This window comes from Pezoporus flaviventris, unplaced genomic scaffold (assembly GCF_033815535.1).
Source record: "Pezoporus flaviventris isolate CSIRO_AGI_PZ_B2104156 unplaced genomic scaffold, CSIRO_AGI_Pfla_v1 ptg000021l, whole genome shotgun sequence".
NCBI lineage: Eukaryota > Metazoa > Chordata > Aves > Psittaciformes > Psittacidae > Pezoporus > Pezoporus flaviventris.
This window is the reverse complement of record NW_026892569.1, coordinates 1,087,022-1,113,960: the sequence shown is the minus strand read 5'-3', so window position 1 is coordinate 1,113,960 and position 26,939 is coordinate 1,087,022. Positions and strand designations below refer to the sequence as shown.

General features: G+C 46.9%; 1 protein-coding gene across 2 annotated transcripts in view; it reads left to right on the top strand.

The window, feature by feature from the left end:
• ITPR1 (inositol 1,4,5-trisphosphate receptor type 1) overlaps positions 1-14,640 on the top strand; it is a 170,900-nt gene extending 156,260 nt beyond the window's left edge. For both annotated transcript variants that reach the window (XM_061455692.1, XM_061455691.1), the window contains 2 exons: positions 8,935-9,096; positions 13,231-14,640. In XM_061455692.1, the coding sequence (XP_061311676.1) occupies positions 8,935-9,096; positions 13,231-13,317 (249 nt within the window). In that variant the 3' untranslated portion in view covers positions 13,318-14,640. The remainder of the gene's footprint in view (positions 1-8,934; positions 9,097-13,230) is intronic.
• Positions 14,641-26,939: the final 12,299 nt, after the last annotated feature.

Here is a 26,939-nt window from a genome sequence, read left to right as displayed (position 1 = left end):
CTGTACTGGGTATGACAGAGCTGAGTCTTACCCATAGAATTCATCTGGTACTCTGCAGGGATCTGACCCAGCATAAAAAGAAATTGTAACCTTGAAAATCAGTTATTAGCTACAATTCTTTAGTGAATTTTGTGTTTCTTCATAGATAGAAGCTCATTAAGTTGAAAGGCAGCATGCAGAAAGAAGTTAAACTTGGAAACAGAGCTTAAGGTTTAGAAGTACTTTGAGCACTATAAGCCTGATCAAAATAACAATTAAAATGATCTGACAAAATAAAACCTAATAGATTTTACTAGCAGTACTGATTTGTAATTATGTTTTTCTGATACAAATTAGGGGTGTATTGGTTCTTGTGATCTCAGACTGGTTTTGTTCAAGTTCCCTATGTTCATGGAGCTGCATGGCAAAGCCAGGCTGCAGTGGTTGTGTAGCTGCAAGTTCAGACTTCTGATAGGAGGCCTGGATTTTATCACCAGCTTTTCCCCCTATAAAACAGGGATAATGCTCACTTTCATCAGTAAGGTGAGCATGTGCCTGCTGTCATATATGATGTAAAATTTGGGATATCTTAAGAATCTTTGCTGGGAATTGCTGGAGCGATGCAAGGGGGGAAATGAATTGCTGGTTCTGTTTGATGTAGAAGCTGAGCTTGTGTACACACCCGGGCTGCTGCAGTGACTCACCCCCTGTCCTCGGGTCCTCACCAGCACTGGTGAAGCTGATAACCCCAGGGATTTCAGGAGATGGCAAACAAAGCTTGGCATGAAGCAGCCACCTTCTATCTGCTTAATAGCACAGAGAGTACTGTAGGATGAGAGAAAACATCTAGTGGTAATAGGGATAGTCTTTAATTCTTCGTGTTTATAAAGCCCTCCTGATGACCTGATGTTCATCTGGCTAAATCGCTGCAGATGTGCACTTAAGATAGCACAGCTTCGAGATGGATCAATGTCTTTTGAAAAGTGTTTATCTGGGAGGTATGCTAATGGTGCTGCAGAGCAGGTAGTCCGGTGCCGCCTGCCTTTCCCAGGAACAAAGGCACATGGTTCAGCTGCTGTGTGGCTTTGTAGTCACTAGGGAAGATCAGGTGATGTCTGAATAATGCCATGTGTGTAGGAGGTGGAGGGGATCCACTTATCGTGTTGGCCAGACACTGACATCCACACCCAAATGACTAATGTGAACTCGGTGCAACTCCCTACAGATTAGTTCCCTTAAATGTCTTATCTACCCATCCTGTCTTGAGAATTCCTTCTGATGTTTTCTGCATTTGCCTGCAGTTAACTGTGGCAGCCTCGCTAGCAGCAGCCCCATCAGCACAGCTGTCACTGAGTGTTGGCAAAGGTCTGCTACAAACAGCTGTTTGCAGGCATTTATAATATGTCAAAATTCTCACTCTGAAGCTGGAGACATCCAAAACCACATATACACTTTGGGTTCCTGTGCATTCATAAGCTGTTGTGCATGCAGCCGCAGTGTGCTGCCACTTGCATGGGCAAATATTTGCATACACAGCTCTTGCATACCCCAGTACAGGGGTTCGCATGTACACCTTCACACCAGTGTTTGAGCAGTGCAGGCAAGAGCTGCGTGGCTGTGGGTGACTCTGTGCACACACATGTGCATGCTGAAAATAAAAGCTTGTTTGGAAAAGCTCTTAGCACAAAGCTTCCTAACAAGCTCTTGCAGTTTCCACAGACTTTTAGTGCACCAAGCAGGATCCATGCCATTAACCTTTATTACACAAGCAAGGCAGAGAGGTGTGAGGTGTTGCCCAAGCTCACATGTCCAGATCGAGAGCACCGAGTCCTGAACCTTCAAGTGAATTGTGTTGTCATTTGCAAATGAACCATTTGTAAGAAGAGCGATGGTGCCAATATCCTTAAAGGAATTTGGAATGAAAATGAAGGCTGAAGATTTTCTTTTGTGCCCAGATTAACCTCCTTGTGCAAACCTGGAGACTTAAATATATTCTTGGGTATTTTTCCTCTCCATGTTGAGCTATGTGCCACACCATGAGAGGAAGGTACTTCTTATGACTGGTTTTGAGTGTCCAGTGTAGCCTGTAACTCCTACCGAGATGTAGCCTCCCAGTAAGTAAAGGCAAGGCTTCATTGGTGTGGGGCTTTAAAAATTACACTCTTCCAGAAGTGTAAGTTCAACTTGAAACCTCTCCTAAGGAGTTAAACACCCAGGCACAATTGTCACTGTGCTCTGAAACCCAGCAGGAATGTGTGATTCATGACCTGCCCGAGGCTCACGTGATGATGGCTTTGACGGTTGCTGTGTCCCCAGGCTCTATACTGAATATAATTCGGTGGGAGATGGCCAACACTGGTTTTGAGCTGCAGCACCTGTAGGAATAACGAGTGGCAGGCTATGATGCTTCAAACTCAAGAGCTTTTCAAAAGGGGCTTAATGATTCCAGCATTGGCAAAAGATGTGTATACAGCTGAAATTATAGTCTGAGAAATTATTAGAAACTTACTTACATGGTATGTAATTTGTGCCTGGAAATCCTACACTTTGAGGCAAAATCAAATCAGAAAAGTCATCATATCCATGCTTAGGAAACCAATGCTAAGATGCAGAAGAGAGTGGCCTCTATAAGTAATTGGTGTGTAGCTGTTGGGTTATAGATGAGGACACTGGGGTTTGAGGGCTCCCAGTCACACTGATGCTGGGCACAAGCCGGGAGAGGACTGAGGAGGTCAGGATCTGAACTGGAGCTGATGGTGCTTAATTTGGGGGTATCTTCCCAGCAAGCTGCATCTTGAGATACCTTACCAGAGTTAGCCAATATAATTACAGGGCTAAACAATAAATAATAGCAGAGGCAGAGAAGAGCCAAGAGGTGTGTTTGGCAGAAGGCCCTTGGCTGCTGGAAATCCTGTGTCATAGGCACACGTACCGAGCTTTGCATTCAGATAGCACAGCAACTCGTTCCACCCTTGAAATCGGCGTTACAGTGCAAACCAGAAGCTGCACGGGGGGAAATGGTTGGTCAACCTCATCTTCCCCACGCAGCGGTAGCGTGCTCTGCCCTCTGGATGTGTGCAAGCTGTCATGCCCTGCAGCATGATGCAGAAAAAAACCTCCTGTTGCTGGCATTCACCTTAAGTGGCCAAGTCCTTGTTTTTCCCTGATAAACCACCTGGGCAGGCATCTGTGCTGGGAATATCGGGCTAGCATGCCCACTGACGAGCCAAAGGTTTCACTCTGGCTGAGCGTGTGGCAGAAAAAGGGCCTGGGTGGATGAAAACAAGCAAAGGCTTCAGCCCAGTTCTGTGTAATGGTTTGTTTGCATAACGTGTTGGGATTTGGGTGGATCCCAAAGCAGTTTGCAGGGTGGGTGCTGTGTCCTTATCCCGGGGCACCGACCTTGTGCGCTGGGGAGAGAAGGGGAAGTTTTCCAACTGGAAGCCATGGAGGGTGACGTGCCGGGGAAAATGAACCGCTCGGTCTGTAGTGCTGGCCAGGGCAAAAAGCCCCGTGGGGCCGACCATGTGTGCCGAGGAGGTGGCCTGGGGCTGAGGCGAGGCAGCTGTACCCTGCGTCATCGCTGCTGCCTCCTCCGGTACCCAGAGCCCGTGGTGACCCCATGCCACAGAGTGCTCTGCAGGCTGCCCGGCCGTGCCGGATGCGTTGTGCAAGAGTAGGTGGGTGACTGCAGCCATCACCACCAGCAGCTGTTAGCTCAGCCTTTGCAGGCTTAATTGTTTTGTCCTGCCCAACTGATGGTGGTACAACAGGTCCTGTTTAAAATGTAGATGCAAACAGCCACAAGTGGGTTGCTGCGGAGAGGTGGCACCGTCCTTCCTGTAGGAGTAAGGAGATTGCCTTCAGGGGTTCCCACCAGGGCCATCCACCTCAGTCACACTAAGCTGGGTGATGCTTGGTGAGGTAAACACAGCACTCGGCTCAAGTGAGTCATCTGCAGCAGAGCTGTCACAGGGACGTATGGGAGGGTCATCTTATGTAGGGGCATGGCCATCTTCCACCTTTGGGAATAGTGTCTGTCTTCCAAGTTCCCTGCTCTGCACCAGTGTAAAAGACACTTAAGTGTTTAATCTGTGGCAACAGTGAAAAAGGAGGTTTTTATACCATTAACCTTCTATCTTCAGCCTGTTGTTTGAAGACAGTGCACTTAAAGATTTGGAAATACTCTTAATGTAGAGAGGGGAGTGCTGTTTTTGATGGGGAGGGGACAAGTGCAGCTTGGTGTGGAAGAAGTGATGCTGAGCCCTTTGCAGAATAGAGAGGGAACCTGACGTGGGGCTTTTTCCAGGAAGCACAAGAAAGAACCAAGAGGAGTTTAATCTCGCCACAAACACACACAAAAATGAGTTTTCACAGCGCTTCACAAAGCTGTTTATTAGCTGTATGGGTATGATTTTTAACAATACATGACAGAAACTGAAATTTCCTGCCGCATTCCCCTACTAAGTGATGGCTGCTGGGCAGCCTTCCAACGGCAGGCTATGGGGATTTATTCTGACAAGCATTGAATTTAGCCCTTCAGCACCCCATAAATATTAGGCTCAGGGGTAGCTGAGTAAATGGAGCCCCAGAAGAGGAGCGTGGTAGCTTCTCTGGGGTGGTTGGAGGTGACGATGAGCCCCGGTCCCTGCCGTTAGCAGCCGTCTCCTGCCCGAGGAGCGGAGCTAATGCATCTCTTGGCACAGCTCGCACTGAGGTTGCCTCAGAAACCTTTCTTAGAATAAACTCTTCGGCAGAAGCAGGGAGGAGCAGGCGCTTCTCAGAATGAATTGCATCTGCATCATGCAGCACCGCTTCCTCGTTTTCGAATTTCCAGTTGTGGACGGTCAGCGTCGCCCCCATGTCTGAGATTTAATGATACTTGCTTTACAACAGGGACTTTTCCAACTTTACCTAGAAAAAGAGCTAACCCGAAACCCAGCACTTGTGGTTAGCCAGCTTCCGTCAGTGGCTTTACTCGCTTCGTCTGTTGAAGCAGAGGAAGCTGCGACTGTGACGGGAAGAGGGAGCTGACTGCACACCAGGATCCCGGTGCCTCCACTTGCAGGAGCACCACAGCAGACAGTGCATAACTGCATTGGTATGCGAGGTGCCAGCAGCCGGGGAGGGCAGAGGGTGCAGGATGAGGGACAGGCAGGGAAAGGGATCAAGGGGGAGCTTTCTCTTCACAGTTCACTCAGCGCTTCTAAAGCACTACCAGACCCCCAGTGAAGGATGTAAGGCTGCATCTTTAAAGGCACCCTGGTGTTCAGCTAAAGTTCAGCAGAAACTAGATCATCGAGATATAAATCTTTTATTGAACCCTGAATAGAAGCTCTCTGCAGAGGCAGCACTGCTGGCAGGCGTGGGGCTGGGAGCCGGGCTGGCTGCCGCACACTGGCCCAGCGGGCTTGTCAGTGACTGACCTTTCTGCATTTCTGCTTATTTCCCTTCTCACCAGCTCCACTTGCGGCATCCTTGTTTATTTATTTACAGGAAAACATCCCCACAGCATCCCCTGCCATGGCCGAGGACGGGCAATTGGGCAGAAGTCTGCATTTACACAGGCTGGTCACATCCAGGTTCTCAATTGTCTCTCTGCAGTGACTAGGGGGGGTTTGTAGGAACAGGCTGAAGGTTTCCCATGCAGAGCCAGAGCAGAGAGGTTGTGAAATAGTGCATGTGCAGAGGAGGAAGAGGTGTGCCCCTGCGTGCTGGCAGCATCCCTGCTGTCCTCTCCAGAGAGCTCCTACAGCCACCATAGGTCAGCAAGCACTGGTGCCTGTTTACCTGCATCGATGCAGTTTTACCTGTCTGTCTGTCCCCATGGCTCCTCACCTGAAAGCATTTGCCCAGGCTGTTTGGGTGGACATCCCCTTCTTGCTGGGTGGAAGCTTCCATGTGAACCTCAGGCTTGAGCTGTGCCAAAAAAGCTACATGAAACCTGAATGGGAGCACAGGTTTCATGTAGGTCTGTGAAACCTGCATTAGGTCCAGCCTAATGACCTGGGTTGGTAAAGTGATGTAATCCTTCCCTAAGCCTTTCTGCACAGAATGGATCAGGACTCGGCAGTACCTGGCTCCGAAGTGAGTCCTGTCCTCACTGGAGGAGAGAGGACCGCCCAGAAGGCCATGAGTCTTATCTCCTTTGGTTACAGTTCTGCTTCCTCAGCTTGCAGAGTTCACACGGAGTGTATTGGGGTTTATTCTTTCACCATTGCTATGAGAACCAGAGAGGTGTTTTGTTGTTTTTTCAAGTGAAAGCCCAGATTTCCCATACTTGAGTGACTTCAAGAACTGGGGCTTTCAGAAAACCCGTTAGTGTGAAACTTCTGAGGAGCCTGCAGCTGTCGGTGCTGTAGTGCTTTCTGGTTTGATTTCACCATCCGAGACTGCCTGTCACCTTCCCTGCCCGTAACGATCAAGTTGCAGCCCCTGCAGCAGCTACAGCATTTGCTTATATTGTAATGTTAGAAAATGTTTGGGGTATGTGTTAATAAAATGTTGCAGGTGGGGAAGGGTTGGTGTTTCCAGGTCCTTCCCCCCTTGTATCCTGCATCCTTCATAAGGACGGGCCGGGCAGACTGGAAAGCTCAGTTCTTTGGGAGCAAGTAAAACAACAGTATTTCTACAGCAAGGAAAGAGTGGGCAGTAGGTGGGCAGGAGCTTCAGGGCTCCTGTGCCTGCCTGGTAAACCTCAGGACATGGACCAGAGGGTCCAGGCAAACCTGCCAATATAAATTGCAGTTTCGTGTAATTTGCCTTGTCTTTGGCCTAGAGGAGCAGGGAAGGGAATAGCAGTCGGTTTAGTTTGTTTTCCCTGGGTGGCGAGGGGAAATACTTTGGGGAGGAGGTGTTGGACCTGAGCACAAGTGAAGAGCCTGCCCTCTCTTCCCTAATGAGGATTTTACTACGCCTGGAAGAACGCAGTGAAATGTTGCCTGTTACTCTTATTAAATCTTAATTACAGGCCTGTCATTTCCTAAAGTCCAAAATATTTTGGCACTTGTCTTGATAAAGGCATATTTTTTGGTACATATATTTTTATTTTTTCTTTCATTAGCAGAAACCATCTGCCCTGTAAACAGAGATCAGGAGAAAAAACCTTCCTGGCAGTTTTGCATCATGTGGGAATCCTGTGGTGCTCTGCATGGGAAAGGGCCTGCTTTCCGCCTTTTAATCTCAGCAATAGTAAACTCCAAGCAGATCAGAAGCAACTCATTTAAGATGATGAGTCGTGACATCTCATCTGAATTACAGAAAGGATGTGACTGTAGCTCTGTAGAGGTGCACAACCCTGATTTAAGCAGGATGGATGCTCCTGGGAATGAGTGAGCATGGAAGGGGAGCGGAGAGATGGGGAGCGAGTTCAGGTTAGAGATTTCGTCAAGAAATGGCAAAAAGCCAGAATTTGCAGTGCTGTAACAATAAGCCATCGGTTTGTGAGAGAGCTCAGCCAAGGGCCTGGCCAGGGCAAACTTTGGTCGCTGTTAATCAGTGATGCTGATCCCTCTTTGGTTTGGGATACTGTTAATCCAGTAGCCCATTATCATTTCATCTGGTTTGTTTAAAATACTACCAGCTGTTGCAGTGTCACCTATGAGAGTGCACACATCCTTATCTCATCCAGCATTTGTTTGACTTCCATTTCAGAATCTCCAGTGTGGGAGGAGAACCAGACTTGATAGGAAACAGTTCGGTGTTGAAATTTAAGGTGTTAAGATGCAGTGTGCACCCCTCCTCCTCTTTTGTGGCTTTCTATTCTGTCCCTGCTTTTATTTTTAATATCACTGGCATGTACATGAGTGTATGTGTGAGTCTCTGTGTACATATTGATAAAACTGAGCACGTGTCCACTGAAGTTCCTGACTGCAACTTAAACATGGAATATAAGAGAATTTGAATGCCTGAATGAAAGCTATTATAAACAGTTCATTGTAACTTAATCTTTCCCACATTTAGCCTGATCCAGCAACTCAGAATATGTTTTTTCTTTTTTTTTTTTGTTAAAAAGAAAGTATTTCAACTATGAAAGTATTTCCAGGTAGAATGTTCTTCTTTCTTTCATTAGCAAGAACAGCCAAAGTTTGTCTGACCATAAAAGCAAACAAGCTTTATCAGCAGAAAATCATAGAATCACAGAATAGTTTGGGTTGGAAAGGACCTTAAGATGATCAAGTTCTAACCCCCCTGCCATAGGCAGGGACACCTCACACTAAACCATGCCACCCAAGGCTCTGTCCAACCTGGCCTTGAACACCGCTAGGGATGGAGCATTCACAACTTCCTTGGGCAACCCATTCCAGTGCCTCACCACCCTTACAGTAAAGAACTTCTTCCTTATATCCAATCTAAACTTCCTCTGTTTAAGTTTTAACCCGTTACTCCTTCTCCTGTCACTACAGTCCCTAGTGAAGAGTCCCTCTCCAGCATCCTTACTGGTCCCCTTCAGATACTGGAAGGCTGCTATGAGGTCTCCACACAGCCTTCTCTTCTCCAGGCTGAGCAGCCCCAACTTTCTCAGCCTGTCTTCATACAGGGGGTGCTCCAGCCCAATCTTCAACAAACACAAATTAAAAGACTATAAGATAGCAGCAGATTGCTAGCACTGGAAAATGCATGTCCAGACATGAAATCTGGGCTGGTTTAATGTCTGGTGTTCATGTACTACACTCAAGTGTATCTGAAGAAGAAATGGCTGGGGAGAGTGAATTGCTGGAAAGGAAAAGCCAGCAATAAGCAGCCGTAATTTTCAGTAGTTACATCTGAAGTGCCTCATTGCCTCTAGCAGGCAATTTTGCAAACTTTCCAGTAAGATGCAAATGAAAATAACTGCAGAGCTTGTGTACGTGAGGGATGTCCCCGGGTGGCATTGAAGAGCTGTCTGCACTCAGCTGCTCAGGTGCAGGTTTTCGTTTTCCAAATGCTAATTGTGAACTCGTGTCTGATTCTCAGGAGAGAAACCTGGACTGGTTCCCCCGGATGAGGGCCATGTCGCTTGTGAGCAGTGACTCGGAAGGGGAGCAGAATGAGTTGAGGAACTTGCAGGAGAAGTTGGAGTCCACCATGAAGCTTGTGACCAACCTCTCTGGCCAGCTGTCGGAGCTTAAAGATCAGGTAAGGGAGAGCTGGCTGTGAACGTGTGGCCGTGCACTGCTATTGGCAGGACAAAGGTCCTGCGGGCCTCCTGTATGAACTGGTGTTTTATAGCTCCATGGCTTCTGCGAAGCCACGAAGAGCTTTTCTAAAGTAGCTCATGCTTAGGAAAGAAGTGAACAAACACAATGCCCTTCCAAAGCCCTGTACTGCAGCTGATCTGCCTGCAGTGTGAACCAAAGTGCTGTAGTCCAAAGTAGCCGCTACAAAAAGGGAAAACTTGCATTACAAAAATGAAAGCTGTAGTTGACTTAAATCAGTCCTCGCTGGTTCAGGGTATGTAGTCGTGGTGGTGGTGATGATGATGTTGTGACAGGTTGTAACCCTAAGACCTGTAAGTCAGAGGTTGTGATATTGACAGAAGCACTGAGTTATTGCACGGACCTTAAAACCCACTGAGAAACTGGAGAACCACACAAGTGGTTAGTTCGTGCTGGTCTCCTCCGTGCTATCACTGTGCTGCTAAAGCAGATACAATTTGGCTGCTGTCACACTTAAGACAGCAGCATAGACAGATGTACCCACAGAGATATTTTGCCTTGCAGCATGCATTGCTGCTACTTAACACATGAATGCTGTATTTTATTGGTGCAGTAGTTTTTCTGCCCCACGAGTTAGAGGACTTTTGGCTTGTTTGGGGCTCACGGGGATTGTTCCCGGCCCAAACCCAGAGATAGCTTTGTGAAAGCCACAAAGGCAGCAGGGCTTTATTTCATTGTTGTCTGTGCAGATTACAGCCTAACTGGAAGTAAAAGGGAAAATGCTGTTGCCTGCCCTGGCAGGAACTGTTTGTGGCGGCAAAGTGACTAGCTGCTTATCTTTATGGATTAATAACCTGAGCCAGATGGTTCAATTAGTTTAGTTTATAGAGATATTGGCACTGGATAAAATTAATTGCTGACTTGCACATGATGGTATCCTGGGGCAGTCGATAGAAGTGCCCAGGGCAGAAATGGCCAACAGATTTGGTTCGTTATCTCTTCAGATGTGATCTGCCGACTGTAGCACAGTTGGCACAGCTCTCTCCAGTACTAATCGGATTCCTGCTTCCCACCTCTGCTCTGGGTAGGCTGGGTTTCTCTGTAAGCCAGTTATCTTCATGGAGACATGAGTCTCTGGAAGCTAATATTGACTGAGATCCTGGCTCCCTGCCTTCCGATCACGCTCTGTATTTCTGATGGAGCTGGGCCCAACGCCTCATGGAGCACAAAGAAGGGATTAACGTGTAGGACTTGGAGCAGAAAACCTTGATGCTTTTTACTGTAATTAGTTTTCAGACACTGTGCCATGGACCCCCTTGCTCTAGTTGGTTTTGAGGACGAAGGATAGAGGCAGTTGCTCTTTCGTCTGTGCTTTAATACTTGCTGGGTAGTGGTTTTGCTATTTTGCCTGGAAACAATTATCCTGGAGGATGTGTCTTGCATCTTCTTGTTGAAGGGTCTGACTCTAAGTGGTCTGCAGTCATCAGAAGTCTTTCCATCAGCCACAGCCAGCTCTGGATCAGAGAGTGTATCTTTCTGAAGCTTGCAGCTCTTGGCTGACCAAGCGCTAAAACCCCTTCTCACTCCTTGTGAAAATAAGAATGAAGGACCTAGCTTTTAGAGAGCTATTTGGCTGTAAAAGCAAAAGAGGAAACCAGCTTCATTAATGTTGTGATAGCTTTAGGAATTCCCCTAAGTACCATTGCAGAGAGCCCTGCAAAAGTTGCAGGATGCTCCAATTATGTGACAAAACCAGTACATCCCCCTCCCAATCAAGAACTGTCTCCAGGAAAAGGAACTAACTCAGGGAACTTTTATTTGTATTTATTTTATTGTAATTAAATAAAAGGAAAAACCTCATTCATTTGCTTTTCAAGCTCGTTAGGTTTCTGGAGACTCTAATTGTTAGGAACCGAAATCCAGCATGCCTGCTTTCACAAAGTAGTGCACCAAGAGCCATTAAAATCTTGATCACTTCAATTCTGTGCAAAAAGATTACAGCATAATTGTCTGCAACAGCAGGGGATTAGATGTAATCATCCAGAAGCCCTTTCCAGGGCCATCCTCCGATGTCAGTAAGCTTGAGGCGCTTCTACTAGACGTTGGCTCCTTGCTCAGGACAGTCCCCTCGCACTGGGTGGACCCTGGCCTCCATTGCCATTGAGGTGACTCAGTGCTGGAGCTGCTGCTCAGGTTGGCTTCACTGGAGGGGCTGGTGTGTGCGTGCACAGCCGGTGTCCTGCTCGTGCACTTGGCACATGCCCTGCACCCGTTCCTGCTCTTAACTCCAACTCACCCATAACCTTTGGAACAAGCCAGCATGTGTCTGTGCTGTTGTATGGTTATCAGAGAGGCCAGCTTGACTCAGATGAACTTCAGGCCCCTTGGTTTCATTTTTTAATCCTATCAGCATTATTCCTATAATAATGCGTCCAGAAGTGTGGTACAGAGGACTGGGAGGTGGGACCTGTCCTTGAGGGCTGCTGTCATCTTCCTAGAAAGGTAAAAGAACAGCTCTGCCTCCCCTTGGGTCAGGCGATGAGCAAGGCGCTGGGCTGCACTCGAGTTTAATTATGGTTTCAAGAGGAATTACTGTATTGCAGTCCTTTCCCTGGTGGTTAAATGAGTGTAATTATACACAGCAGGCCTGAGTGAAAGCAGTGATGTGTGCAAGGCTGCTCGGCCCAGGAGCCCTTGGGGGTTGCTCGGAACTGCTTGGTTTGACCAGTTCCTTTCCCTACAATGAACTCCAGGCCCCAAGGCCAGCCGCTGGCTGCCCAGCACGCTGGGGTCTGCTGCTGCAGAGATGGGAAGACTTCTCCCTGTCACTGAAACCAAATGCATCCAAGTGCATGTTACAAATGAGCTGAATGTGTGAGCATGCTACCCCGTCCTCCTCAAGTTTCTACCACAAGCAATTATATCAGCTGACATTTGTCATTAAATATCCAAAAGCTGAAAAAATGAGATTGCTGATGTAGATGTTGTAGGAAAAGCCTTGCAGGAAGCTTAGTTAATTCTCATGAAGAAAAATACTCTAAATCCTATCTTATGCCTGAATGGAAAATTACTTTAGTGGGAAGTCAGACAGGATTTCTGGTGCACGAGCATACTGCTGGAGTCACCAGGATGTGAGCACAGCCCCTTGTGCATGCTCTGTTGATGCCACTGTGAATCACTTGCAGTGGTGTGGTTGTGCATTTGTTCATTGCTTTGAGCATGTGGGGGCTCTCTCTGGAGCCCGGGTGCCCAAGGAGCAGTGTTGGGCTGCCCTCACCCCAGTGGTCCAGGGCAAGGTGCTGTCCTGGCATCCTCGGCATGGCTGCTGCAGGCCAGCCCACATGCCAGCATCCCTGAAGCTGAGGAGCTGTGGGGAACGGGTGCAGTGATCCAGCTGTTTGCTGCTGGAGACTGCCCACGCTGGAGTCATTCCTTACGTGGCGTGTCAGCTTACACAAGTTGTCAGAAGCCTCCCAAGGGTTGAAAAACCCCAGAGTGGAGAATTGGATTGTGGCCGTTTTTCACTATCAGTAATAACAAATGATCCGTTTTTAGGTCACGATTGCACTAATTAGGAGAAACGTTATTTTATCTGACGGGAAGCGCTGCCAAAGGTAGAGCTCTCTGGCAGTGAGGTGGTTAACCTCCCAGCCCTGCCTTGCGTCTTGGCTCCTGGCAGATGGGAAGGGATGCTGGCTCGCTCCTGATGAGAGCGGGAGCGCGCGAGTCTATTCCAGCAAAGGCAAGGGTATTCCCAGCCTCACTTGAGGGTTCGCCCCTTTTTTCCACTCTCTGCGTCTCGTCTGCCTCATACATTGGACTGGTTACAAAGAATTTCCAATGGGGGAGGCTTCACAAGCTGCTCTCTGCACTAATTCCTGCTGCCTGCCTGCTGTCCAGAGACGTTTTCTTGCTATACAGTAGCCAGCCACCCCAGCAAGTTGATGGGCATCCCCAGTGAGTGCACGAGACGGCACCGCAGTCGCCTCTTCCACAGCAGACAGAGGGGTGTTACTTGTAGAAAGTGGGTTTCAGAGTGAACACGGAGCACAAGAGGCCCTGGGCGAGCACAGGAAGTGTCTAGACCTAATGAGCAAACTCTTTGATTTTCCAGATGACGGAGCAGAGGAAGCAGAAGCAGCGCATCGGTCTCCTCGGCCACCCCCCGCCCATGAATGTGAACCTGCAGCAACCGGCATAAGTCAGAAAGGCCACTTTACCCCTTCTCGCAACAGCACGAGTAATGCTAACCCAGAGCTCAGACCCGACCACTGAGGCTGCTTCTGTGTACGTTCAGTTCATCTTGTAAATAACCTGTTTTATACTATATGTATATGACTGCTACTATATAAAGTCTGGGGCATATGTATTGTAATTAGAACTGTTGGCACAGGGCGGAGGTTAAACTTTGTGCCAAAACTATCAAAATTGCCTTTTTCTTGGAAGGACTTAAAGAGAGCACCTGAATTGCACTTGAAAAGAATATTTGACTATGTGACATGTATTTTGTATTTAAAAAAAATATAGAATAGCTAGTATTTATGTTTTTATACAATTGTGCAATATGAATTATGCAATCACAATATATTTGTAACTCCTGAATGTCCTAAAGGGAGTGCACATCTTCGAATCTGGTGTGTTAGTACAATGTAATAAATGGTATAAAATTACAGGTGTAAATGAGGCTGCTGCAAAATTGTGTAACTGGTGATTTTTCATACCCTCGGACATTTTTGTACCATGTGTGTAAATATCTTGCGATGCCATATTTGTTGCCTCTTCCTCCCAGAGATAACTCTGGGAATCTGTGAGCTGTTAAATTGGTATCAATTAAAGCAAAACGTTACTTTGAAGCTTTCAAAGGAGGAAAGCAGGAGGTATTTTTCAAGTGACTTCTTCAAAATACTGAGGCTAGAAGAGCTCAGATACCTGTTTTTTAAATGCTAAGATTTCTTAAAGGGAACTTTTTATGCAAAAAGATGCTTGGGATGAGGATGCACTACTGGTGAGCTGGTGCAGTCTCCTATGGGCGTTTTGTGCTACGACACCTAAAACCTATCACGAGGCTGGCCAGGCTTTGCATTCTCAGTGTGTAGGATCCTTTCCCTTTATTTTTTCATTAGAGACCTATGTGCCTGCTAAAGCTTTAGCAAACAGGCATTGCACCGACTGAAACACAACCTATCCCATTAGGATTGTAGCTGAGCACTGACGTGTGTAATGCTTGTGAGAGAGCCACTGGTTTGAGGTTGGTCTGTCCCACTCCTTCCTCTCTATCTCTCTCCCTCCATTCAGTCACTTTCTTTGGTTTCTGATTCTAGAGAGTATGAAAGAAAACTTGTTTTGTGGTTTTTTTCTCCAGTCTGTTGCATAGTTTTATACATGGACCTCATTTTACAAAAGCTGACTTCTCTGCAATACTGTCTACAAAAAAATTAAAAAGGAAAAAAAAAGCTACAAACAGAGCTATGAAAATTTGTAAATGCATAAATATAGGTATTTAAATAAATGATGCAAAATACTCCATGGTCAGAGGCTGCTGGTGGTTTGTATCCCCCTCCAAGGTGCCGTGTGGTTGTTTGCCATCATGAAAGCAGAGTTGCCTGCGCCTGGCAGGTAAGGATGGTCAAAAGAGCAGGAGGGGCAGGGGTTGGTTTTTTAATACCAGAGCAAGTCCCTACTCCTCCAGCAGCAAGAGGCAGTGATGTCCCAGCAACCTCGCTTGTGATCACTCCATTTTGGATACTTCAGACTCTTGCCACTCATGTTTTAGGCTTCACATCCCTGGACCGGAGTAGGTGAGAGTTGAAAATACCACTCTAGCTCCAAGTATCCTGTGCACAGGAGTGCTGCTGCTGATGTGTATTTGATTAAGATGTAGCAGGAACTACCTGGTACAATTAATCATCTTTAATCTGGGAAGTGCACTCAACTGTCTGAAAAGGGTGCGTCTCCCTGCCACAAGTCATCACAAAACGTCAATGCGAGTGCATCTGAGAGGGGTGGGAGGGAGGGAGAGCAGCCTGGCCAGCAGCCTTCAAGCCAGAGATTTATTGGTGGGATTGTGACTTCTTAATTGCATGTAATTTCTCTACGTACCCTGGTAAATCTGTCTTCCTCCCCTCCGCAGCCACTGGCTCCCAGCAAGGTGTATGCAGAGGGAGCATGATGGATGCGACTGCCATCGGGGTTGTGCAATGAAGGAGCAGGATTTCATTTTCTGTGAGCAGCAGAGGCATGTATCTGACTCACTCCTTCCCTTCGTGCCATCCTGGGATAAGCAGACACACACACATTTGTCAGGCTTCCCAGAGCCTCAGCAAGTCAGGTGAGGGGGGGAGGCTGCAGCGCAGCCTGAGAGGGCACCTGTATGAATGTGCAGGATTGCTTCACCTTTACATTAAAAAGGCAGAAGTCTCTGGTGCTTCAAAAGGCACACACCCCGGTGTGCGCAGTGATCCGTGCGAAAGTCAGCTGTGTAGAACCTGGTGTGTTCGCATGTGGTGGTTCCTTCCCTGGAGATGGGGGGACATGCAAAAAAGTGATAGTTCCTTTTTTCTGCCTCTGCTACAGCTGCAGACCGGCATCTGAGGCGAAGCACAACCACAGCCCTGACTGCAGACATGGACTGTGACGTGGGGCAGGTGGGTTGGCTTGTGGGGCTTTGTCGTGTCGTGATGCGGAGGGTTTGTACGGTCACGCTTCTTCCCTAGCACAAGCAGAGTCTGTATCAGATCCTGGTCAGCAGCAGAAGCCTTCTCCTGTCTTCCTGCAAACAGGTCAATAATTTCTGCAGAGGTTCATTATTGCAGTGAAATTTCATGGATAAACATCACACACTTTCACTTTTTTATTTCTTGCGTTATTTGGTCAAGACTTGGAATTTTCTTTCTGGATTGGCTCATTCTGGATGTGCTGAACCCCTCTGCCTGCCACAGCCAAGGAGGCTGGCAGCATTTGGCTCTGCAGCTTCTAAGGCTGTGTAAGGGCTTTCCCATTCTGGACTGAGATCTGGTGTCTCATGGCAGCTTGTCATTGATCTCAAGGAAAAGCTGTGCGAGGGATATGTTTAAGCACCACATTTTGGGTGAGTTTTTCTCCACAAAAGCTGAATATCTCTTGAAATCACAAAAAGCTCTATTCACAATCTGTGGAAAAAAACCCACTCCAAAACCTGAGATGAGAATTTGTAATGATACCTTTAGTTTCCTTAAGCCATGACCCATGAGGCTGAACGTCGCCTCGTAGAGATGCTGTAAGATAAGGTAGATGGCTCTCCCTGCTCACCTCTGCAGAGAGGTTTTGCAGCAGTGTTTCTTGGGGACATCAGAAATTAACAGGGAGAAGCCTTTGGGAGCACTGAGCTTGGTGTGTGTTGTTTATTGGGTGGAATAGCTATGAATATCGCAATATAACTTCAAGGAACAAAATCAGCACTTGCAGACCCCAATAAGAATGAATTGGGCAGAAGAGCAGACTGCTCTCTATGCAGAGCCCGCATGTGGGGTGGCCAGGAGGAACCGGCTCCTCCCAGAGCCAGTGACCTGGTGATGGGTGGAGAGCAAGGGGAGCTGGTTAGGCAGAAGCCCTTGGAGAATGTCCAGGAGTGACTGCGTGCCACCAGAAAGCATCGATGCAGCAGGAGAAGGTGGCTTGTTCCTGGTGTACGGCAGTGTCGATACGTACAGAACATGCCTGCTGTGCTCCAGCTGGTGCCCCTAGAGCCCTTCTGGAGGGATTCTGGTTTGGTGCCACCTTCAATAAGAAACAGTGCGGGCATGCCAGAGGGGGGAAAGCACAAAGGATTTCCTGACTGGGGAAAAGGTGAATTGTGAGGAACTGGGATTGGGTAGCCTGGAAAACGGAAGGAAGGGAAAAACACGTGCTGTCAGGCAATGTTTGCTGAGGACTTAAGAAGGAACTGCTCAGCTGAGCTCAGGAGATTTAGGCCCTACACTGCGCGGAGCTTATGGGCTCTAAAAGCACTTCCCTCATGTCCAGTAAAATTAATGATTCGGTGACACTGACAGATGGCAGTTAGTGTAAGGATTAGATCGAAACTGGGGAGTTCCCATTTGACTTGCGTGCACCTGAGATTTTCTTTGGCATCAGATTCCTTTAAGCAGGATTGCTGTGTGCTAAAGTTTGGGAATTCAATTACTTTGTCTTTTAAAGGACTTTCATTTGGAGGTGAAAATGAAAGTGACCTTCCAAAGAGGAAGGAACAAAAAGAATCTACCAATCTTGCTAATAATGGGAAGTCCTAGAGGGGAAGAATCTCCGCGTATTCTTCAATTTGCATGAATGGCTGAGTCTGTGGATGAGAATTTTCTTCTCTAATGAAGCAGGTGACATGCGAATCAAGGCAATGCAAATAACTGCTCTGAAAGCACAGCCCTGGCGCCGCGGCCCCGAGGCCGCCACAATGGCAAATTCAAGCCTCAGCTTCAATTCTGCAGCAAATTGGCAGAGGGCAGGACAAAGGAGCCGGGATTACATTCTGTGTGCTCGCGGCGGGGACGCGCGATGGGGCGCGTGTGATGGATACCTCGTTACATAATGGGGTCTTGATTGATGCCATGTTGGGAAAGTCATAATATAGCTCCGTATAACAATTCAACTTGTCTCTCAGAATGGGAAATGCTCCTACACACATGCTTAATAGGGCTTCTTTAAATTGCCCATTGTATTTCTGAACAAGAGAAACCTATTTGGAGTACTTTCCCTTTTACGTTTCCAACATAAGCAGCTGAAGACGTTGCCATGTGTGTTCTTTGCACTCCTGCAGCCCCCCTTGCCGTTTTCCCAGGCAGCTGTACGATCACCCAAAGCGAGGTGTTAAAGGGATGCCCGTGAACTGTACCCATGCCAAAACATCCAGAGCAAGTACTGCATCAAGTAGCTGCTACAACACAGGACACAAAGGGGCCGTAAGCCTACTGATGACTGATTTGGGTGGCTCTTTGTTTTAATTGGAGACTGCCTGGCTCTGAGCTGCCTTGACCAGGTTCTCACATGCCGTGATGGAAGTTCAGTCCCAAAATGTGAATTTCCTGAACAGTGAAGAGCAAAACCTTTGCATTTAACATGGAGCATTTAGTTTTACAAACAGACCAACCCATGTTGCTCATCTTTGAACTTGGTCAGTACAGGATGTTGATATTTGGAGTAAAACCAGTACAAATACTCCAACAATGTGAAACTGCTGTTTTCACTGAGACATAAGGAATAACCTCTGGAAAGATGCTGTACTTCTCTGTCCAATTTTTTATTTTCTACCTTTCTGACCTTTTTTCAGACTAAACATGTTAATGAGATGAATGTCAAAGCCACCCACAACTAAACCGAGTTGTCCCATCCAGTAGGCTAATGTTGATTTGTTTTTAGTAAGTAGCAAGGATGCTGGAAAACCCCTATAAAGATTTCATTTTTACCAAAAAGTACCAAAAACTCCACCAGTTTTGCATCACAAAGTAGTGGTTGAAGTAAAGATTTGAGTAAAGCAGCATGTCTGTGGTTTTTGTGGGTGGATGGATCTCGGAATGACTCTCAATCTGTCAGAGGGGAGATCTGCATGTCATCTCTGCATATGACAAGCAAAATCTGCAGTGACAAGTATCTTTCCAGTACCTGGCTGCGTTGTGAGCCTCGTACCCCTCCTGCCATCCATAACAGTGAAGTCTTGTCAGCACATAGCATATGAACCCACTTTTTTTTTCATTTCTAAACTGAGACAAACTGAGGAAGGAAAGACAAATATGGAGCAGCACTCTGAACTGCAACCACCACTGCCAGTGTGCTTAGTCATACGGAAATTCAACTCTGGTATGCGCTCAGACAATGCCAGGCTGAATATTTGTATTAGACCAGGTAGCCCACCTTTGGCATGCTCTCATGAGTTTTTGTGATGCTTCTCTGCTGCAGGTGTGTGAGTGAGACATGTGGAAATGAAATTATGTAAGGCTGGAGGGGAAAAAGGAGAGCACACTTCTTGTCTAAATGAAACTCAATCTAGGGAAGTCCAACTATGGATGCAATTGGAATTGCACATAAGCAAGCTTCCAGAAAGACAACAGATAATACTAATTTAGACCTTAACTGCTGACAGGAGGACGCACAAAACCTGCAGCACTACTCTGGATGTGATGAGACCATAGTGACAGTGCCATCCCGGGACCCCAGCTGATGGAAGCTGTTGCTGCAGCTCGGCTCCGCTGGCAGCTGGAGTCTCTTCCTCCTGTGCTCAGCTCTCCATGGGAAAAATGGAAGCAGTCTGAGCTGGTGCAACATGGGGAAAAGGTCTGAAATCTCAGAAGCTATCATGAGATGGGAAACCCACCCTGTGCCCAGCCAAAGTCACAGTCCCAGGATGCACTTACGGGTTGTGTGGAAACAAGCTGGATTAATTGCCTCAAGGCAGGTGCTTCCCCAGGAGCACCACGGAGCCAGCACAGCCAGGCCCATTTCAAGTCAGCCTTTCCAAACGGAAAAGCCATCATCTGTCTCTCAGCTTTTTACCTATTAGTCCTTCTCAGACGGACATCTCTTCTCACCCTGACACCCAGTCCTTGTTTTCCCCCCTTTCCCTCTGTTGTCACACTTTGGGAAAGACTTTGCAGCTCTCACTTGCCCAGAGCCCTTTCATTGCCTGGAGCTGGTACCCAGTCCTAAAGGAAAGGGCAGAAGCGAAGCCTGTTCCCGGGGCTTACTGAGGCAGAGGGTTTGTTTTCACTTTCCTTTTCTAGCGCTAAGTAAATACACAGAGCACCAAATCTGAAGGCAGCAAAGACTGGAATTGCTTATCTGTTCCATGTGTTTCAATATGACTCTTAAAATAGTAGAGATGCTGTGTTATGATTTCCATTTCACTCGTGTCCATAATACTGTTTTTACTCGACAGAGATGGAAACACAATCTGTTAAGTCTGTAAGAAACTTTTACTTATGAATGATGGTGGCAAACACTGCTTATGATTAAATTACAGAAAGAAAATTATATCCCCTCAGTGTTAGCGTACCTGAAAGTAGCTAAAAATTGTAGTTTGCCTCTATTTACACACCATGGGAGTTTTCACATCAATTTAATCACAGGATGATTCATTATTCATAAACCAATGAACCATTATAATGCAGCAGCCTGACTACCTGCAGGGTCCAAATCAGAGTATCTCCCAACCAACAGTTCCTGTGTTCAAGCCTCTTACTAGTGGCTAATCTGCCCCTTGTTTTCAGGAACATCATCTTCCCATGATGGTAAATCTGGTATAGACCTTTGCAATGTGTCCCAATGACTGCCTTTACTGTAAATGTGCTTTTTGCCTTTAGTTTGGATTTTTGCAGCCATTGGATCTCATCCAAGGATGCAAAGTCACCTCCGTGGCTAGGAGATTTCTTCAAAGACCAACGTGGATTGTGTCCGCTTAGATCTAGAGCTGACAAGAGGATTAAGCCATCTAAACCCAAAATGCAGATCCTTGGAAATCCAGACTCACCCTGAAGACACTCCCAAACCTACGGCTGCTTTGTGACTGGAAGAAGCCAGGACAAGAGCTATGGAAAACCTCAAAAAGCAGGGCTAGACAGGCGGGACGAGTCATCCGCAGGGAAATGCTGCTGATGGGCTCATCCTGAATGTGCCTCCAGACATCCTGCTCTGCTGCATCGAGGAGTCTTTCACCTGAAGGTGTGGGTTTGTGGCTGGCAATGAGAGTTGCTCTTTTTTTTTCCTAAAATCAGGAAGGAATAGAAGGAAACGGTGGCCTCCAAAGCCTGCTCTATGTAAATGTCGGGAAGAGAGATGGAAAGGCAGGTTCCTCTCAGTGCCTTTGATGTCAGTGCTATCATGGCCATTCCAAAGTTTCTTTGTGGCCCCGAGAAGATTTTGTGCACAGAGCCAACAGCAGCAGCAGCAGTGCAGAGGATATCCGGGATGGAGGGCCTGAAGGAGGGGGACCTGGCTTGCACCACCCCAAGCAGAACAGTCCATTTCTAAGGACATGCTCTGCCGACTAACAACCAGTCCTCAGCCGTACTGGTGAGAAGTGACGATCAGGACTTTCTCCTTGTTGCACCCTACCTGAAGAGCAAATGGCAGGCACTGCTGCATTTGGGCGGCTCTCAGGTTTGTCAGGAAAGGTTTGGTGTGCTCCAGCCCGAAGGCTCAAACCCAGCAGGAAGAGGATGAGCTCCTGGGTGCCGCAGGCATGAACCACAGCCAAGTATTACAGGATATACTGACCTGCTTGGGGAGTTTGAGCTAACGCAGGTGCGGACGAGGCTGAATGGGGTTTCGTGTCAGACAGTTCATGCTGACTCAGACCATGTGCTCATGCTTAGAGCCCTCTCTGGCAGTGACCAGCTAAGAAAGTGCTACTAAAACTTGTGAGTATGCCTTCCCTGTCCAGCTCCTAAATACCAATTTATTGCTATCCATAGGACAATCCAGGTTTGATGCCTTGCCGGTGTCCAACCCCTCAATACACCACGTGTGTCATCTGATCAAGTGCACATTTTAAGAGCCTGGGCAGCACCAGACACATTTAAAACATGGAGAGTCACAGTGTTGCAGGGAGCTTGGGCCTGAATTAACATGAGAAATACTTCGGATGGTGCCTGCCTTCTAAATAACCATTTCTGCATCCAGAACAGGGAGGATGCTACCATCTTCTCCTGAAACTGTTCTGCTTTGCATCTGGTAGCATTTATTGGACTGAGGAGACTGATGATAGCACTGGTAGCACTCCAGGAAGCAGACCTCTGTGCAGTTACTGTTTCAGTGAATATTGAATCAAAATATTTCCCTGTTGCCTGGATCAGGCACGGACAGCAAGGCTGCTGCACCCCAGGGCACTGTGCTACCTGATCTTCTCACCTGGGTAGCAATGAAGTGTTGTTACAGGGCTCAGAGGAGTACGCATACAAGGAGGAATGAAGGAGATCCTATCTCAGGGGTAGCTTCCCAGTTAGAGCTTTTACCTGGAAGGACATGATTAAAATCTTCCCCAGGCATGAAAGGGCATTCCTTCCAGTTCCCACTTTGGGAGTGCTTTGTGTGGCTCCTCCATGCTGCTGCCCAGCCATGTACTGTGGTTTACTTCCCACCTCGCCCTGGGCAGGGCTCCCAGTCATGAATCAGTGTGGGAAAAGCAGCCCTGGACCATGTCACGCAGTGACCAGAGGCTACACCTCTGCCAGCTACTGCAGGAGGCTCTCCTGTCTCTCACATACAACGCTTTGACTGCTTAAGAACCGAGACCCCAAACTTGGGGCTTGAGTTGGTGCCTACAAGGTGAGAAATGAAATGCTCCTATTTTTGTTTTTCAGACCTTTGTTGAGCCTGGTTCCTAGTCTTTCTGTGGGTCTAGTACTCAGACTGACAGGACAGTAGGGAAAAGTCTTGCTCCTCACCCACATCCTCACTCCAATTTCAAGCAATTAGAATTGTAAAGCCAAAGGGAAGATTACATGCTTGTAAAATACCTACAGTGCTGTCCCCCTAACCTCTCTTCCAGGTTCTTTCTCTGAGAGAGTGGGGTTATATCAGCCTATGCCAAAACACAGCTTCTATATAGTGGAAAATTACACAGGTAGAACATTAAATTTTCCTCAACCAAAAAGCCAGAGGTGGTGCATGAAATCATGCAAGAGCAAGCTGGGCAGACAGAATGAATCAGAGGGACCAGTGACAACATGGAGGAGGAAAGCCCTTCTGGCATTCAGCCAGGATGAGGCAGTGCTCCTATTGCATGAATTCCCACAGCATCCTGCCCACCCAGCCTGACAAACCCTTTCAGTCAATAATGAATAACAGTGGGAAGCTGGCAACCAACGTCCTTCATCTGGTGGCTCAGCTGTCTCGTTTGGGGTGACTATTAAACACGCTATCTGAAAGTGAATTGCTCTCAAATTCAGAGTTACCACGTTTTGGCATGCACAGGACCTGTGATTCAAGTCTATCATATACAAGTAGGAAGTATGCATGATGAATAACCATGTATTAACAGATGAGAAATACAAAGAAAAGAAAAGCACCTGGTTTCAGTTCGAAATGCCCTCAAGCACACAGCTCCACTGCTAATTGGCACTGAAGGCAGGAGCAGGTATGGCCCCTTCATTGCTACCCCAGTGCACAAGCTGTTGCAGTCACCTTCTCCAGTAGCAGGTTAAACTCAGCTGCCTCTCCCTGCTGAGCTGGTTACCCGGTACATAGCTGCTGGCCTGGCTCTTAACCTTCGTACATCATGTTTACTGTAACTATGGGATGACTGATGTCTATAAACTATTGTACTTGCATTACAATCATTACTACACCTTTGTCTGGGGGGAGATATACTTAATTTTTAACTCAAAATCAAGACAGAACTGATACAAACCATTAACACATTAATCCTGAATATATCACAGTCTTTTAAGGTATGTCTTCTGGGGTGGGTTACGAAAGGAAAGGGCCTTTTCTGCCCTGCTCGTGCCATTAGAATTTAAGGCCTGGCCTTGCGGGCTGTAAGGCACCGCAGGGCTGTCCCTCCACAGCAGCAGTGACCGTAAAGGTTAAGCCTGCCACAGACTATTGTACCCAGCGGCACTGCTTGGCTGGTCTTTGCAGTCTAATTGCCACTGACCCCGTGACAATGAGGTAATGTCTCTGACTCCTGGGTCAGATAAATACCGCCCATTTTATAACCACCAGAAATGTTACTGAAAAACAGATAGGAAACAACCAAAAGTCCCATGATCGGTAGAACATAAACTTTACTACAGCCGTTACTCCTGTCCTTCATTTGAATGCTTAGGGTTTCCTAATACCCACTTAGGAGTCAGAGCCCTTGCCCAGCCTCCTGCTGGGAATGCTTCCCTGCCAGCCTTCGCCTCAGGTGGCCTCACTGAAACTAAGAGGTAAAGGTAGGAAAATGCGCAAGTGGAAGGATGCAATCAGTAAGAAACAACAAATGTTCAAACAGATTTCTAAACCCCAGCCACCAGAACAACTGGGACAGCAATTTAAGCAAAGAGCTGTGCCAGGGACTGACAACCAAGAGCACTCATACAAGTTCAAGGGAGCTGGCAAAGCATCCCTGAACACAAGTTCAACGCTGGCCTTAATAGGCTGTGGGTTGTAGTCCTGGTGGTGTGGCCACGGTTTCAGCCCAAAGTCCTCATTCCCACCTCCCTCCCTCTGCCCCATTTTAGCTCTGTAACAACCAAAGCCTTTGAAGATAAATGCCCAAGTGACGCCAGAGTGACGATGAGGACTTTGCACCCCTCCTGAGAGCAGGCGTAGCACCAGTGGGACACAGGCATTGATGGCCATGGGTGCAAGACAGAGCTGCACAGGACAATGATAACCCTCGCTCCAAATCCATCCCCCTACCACCAAACTCCTCTGAGCCAGCCTTGTCCTCCTCTTCCAGAAAAGAGGCCATGCTGTACCCAGAGAGATGGGCAGGGGGAATTTCATGGAAAGCTAAAAATTGTTATTCTGGACTAGCAAAGCAGCATTTCTCCCCATTGCCTCCAGAGCTGCAAACACTCTCCAGCACCTTCGGCATCCTCAACGCTGGAAAAAACAGGGTTAAGATAAACCCTGCTGCAGGGACATGCATTCTGTGTGTGGTTTTACAGTCTTAAAAATGAACCTCTGCAGAATAAACCCTGAAGTATTTAGAGAAATTAACCCAGAATGACTTCAATATTTATGTCCTGTTCTTTGATATATTCTTATTTTATACAAAATAAACCCTGTGCTGCTGGTTTTGCTACTATTCAAATTGTTTTTACCCATCTATTCTGCTGTACCTTTGCTTTTAAGAAGTTCGGGAGGGGGGTTTTTAAGCTCTTGAATGATGCTGAGGTGAAAAATAGTTTTGCTGTTCTTTCCCTATTGACAGTAAGACACTTTTTAAGTGTTTAAATTGTGGAAGTGTTTATAGTATCTATCTTGGTGTACTGTCCCCTAACTGTGCACATTCCATACGAAATTCAAAAGCTGCAGGATGATTTCTTCTTTCCCTCGTGTTAGTTTTCAGGCCACATTTTAAAGTAACTTTTTTCCCCTCACTCTGGCCATGACTCAGCAGTGTTAATTTGCATTGGTCTGACACTTTGCCTATGAGGGATAATTTTTATATATGTATTCATATATATTCCATATATATATATTCATATATAAATATGAAATTGTCAAATATTTTGTAGATCTTTTCTGACTTTCTACTCCATTCCTGTATTATCAATTTCTTTTTCACAAATGTTTCAATGTGAAGGGAGATTCCTTGCATGGGATGCTGAAGGCTTTTGCCACCTCCCTGCACCGGTGCTGTTGGTATTTGGATTTGCTGTCTCTTGCACTATCAAAAAAGTTTCCTGCTCAATACGAAGATGCACAACTGATTCATTTTTTGTGCAATTAGCAGATGTTAACAGTTTGTCTTCTATAGGTGCCAACAGCTCTAGAGAGGGAGTTTCACAGTACATCAACCCTGGTTTGTTTCAGCTGTCCAGTGCTGTTCAGTATTAGTCACTTTGCTGGCTGGAAGGCACCAGGTACTGCAGAGAGGTGCTGAGATCCATGGTAAGTCTGAGTACAGCTGTGCCAGATCTGCCTTGCTTCCTTCTGAATATGCTACTGTCACAAGAGCCACCAATTCTAGTCCCAGAAAATACCTGTATTATAAAAAAGTGGTTATCAAAGAGAGGAACTGGTACAATTAAGTATTCCAAATGTATTTGGAAAAATCACTGTTACTTAGAGTAACCATTTGCTGAAACACTTTAAAAGAAAGCCTTAAAGTAAGCAGCCCCACAAAGCACTAAACTTCCTTTTTCACATTACGCATTTACAAGACCTCTGCAGAAGTAGCTTTCTTAAGTGCAGATTTAAAATGCTACAGCTACAGGGAAAAGAATCAAAATAAACTTGGCTCCACCGGCTCTGTGTCCTTCTGCATTCATTTAAGAATGTGTCACCTGGGGTTTATGTGTGGCCCAATACTGTGTAGCAAACGCACTGGCCAGGCCCCTCAAAGGTCCTACTGCAGGAGGGGAGGCATGGAACAGCTCCCAGCCAGACCCCCAGGGCTCCTCAGGCACCCTCCAAGCAAGGGACACCTACCCAGGCACAGCCACATGCTGATCCACCAGCGGTTCTTGTGCATGGGAAAGGCAGTGGCAGCTTCTCCAAAACCCCTTAACAGCCCAGACATGTGAAAATACGGCAGGAGATCTCTCCCCTCTTGGCTTGGCACAACCTGTATGCTTGACTTAGAAAATGACTGTGCTGTGGGTTTTTTTTTCACTTGATTCTTGTTAACGATCATCTCCTTTTCCCTTATTACTGGAACAAACATGAACATATTTGAACTGCATTACATACTGTTTTAAAGAGAGATAATGTCAAACGCTTTTGCTGTGCACTGTCAGTGTTCAAGGAGGTTTACATAAGGCATCAGTTATATATTAAGCATATTTTATTTAAGAGGAGATGAAACTTTTTTCTTTTTCCTTCCCCCCCCCCCCCCCCCGGACTATACTGGGGAAATACAATACCTGCAGCAGATGAGGAGGCACTGAATTAAAACCATGGAAAGGTTTCTTTCTTAAAAGGAAGCAAGGTATTGATTGAGCAATGGTGCTAAATTACCAATTTCTGCTGAACCGAGCTAATGCATCAGCTGGGGCAAAAGCAGCATTTACGGCAAGGCCAGATTGCCACTAATGGACACCAGCACATCGGACGTGAAGCTGTAGCCATCCATCTCCCATGAGGTTCCAGCTATATAAGCCCTACCACAATACAAGGGCTCAGTTTGGAAAATCACATCATCTTTGC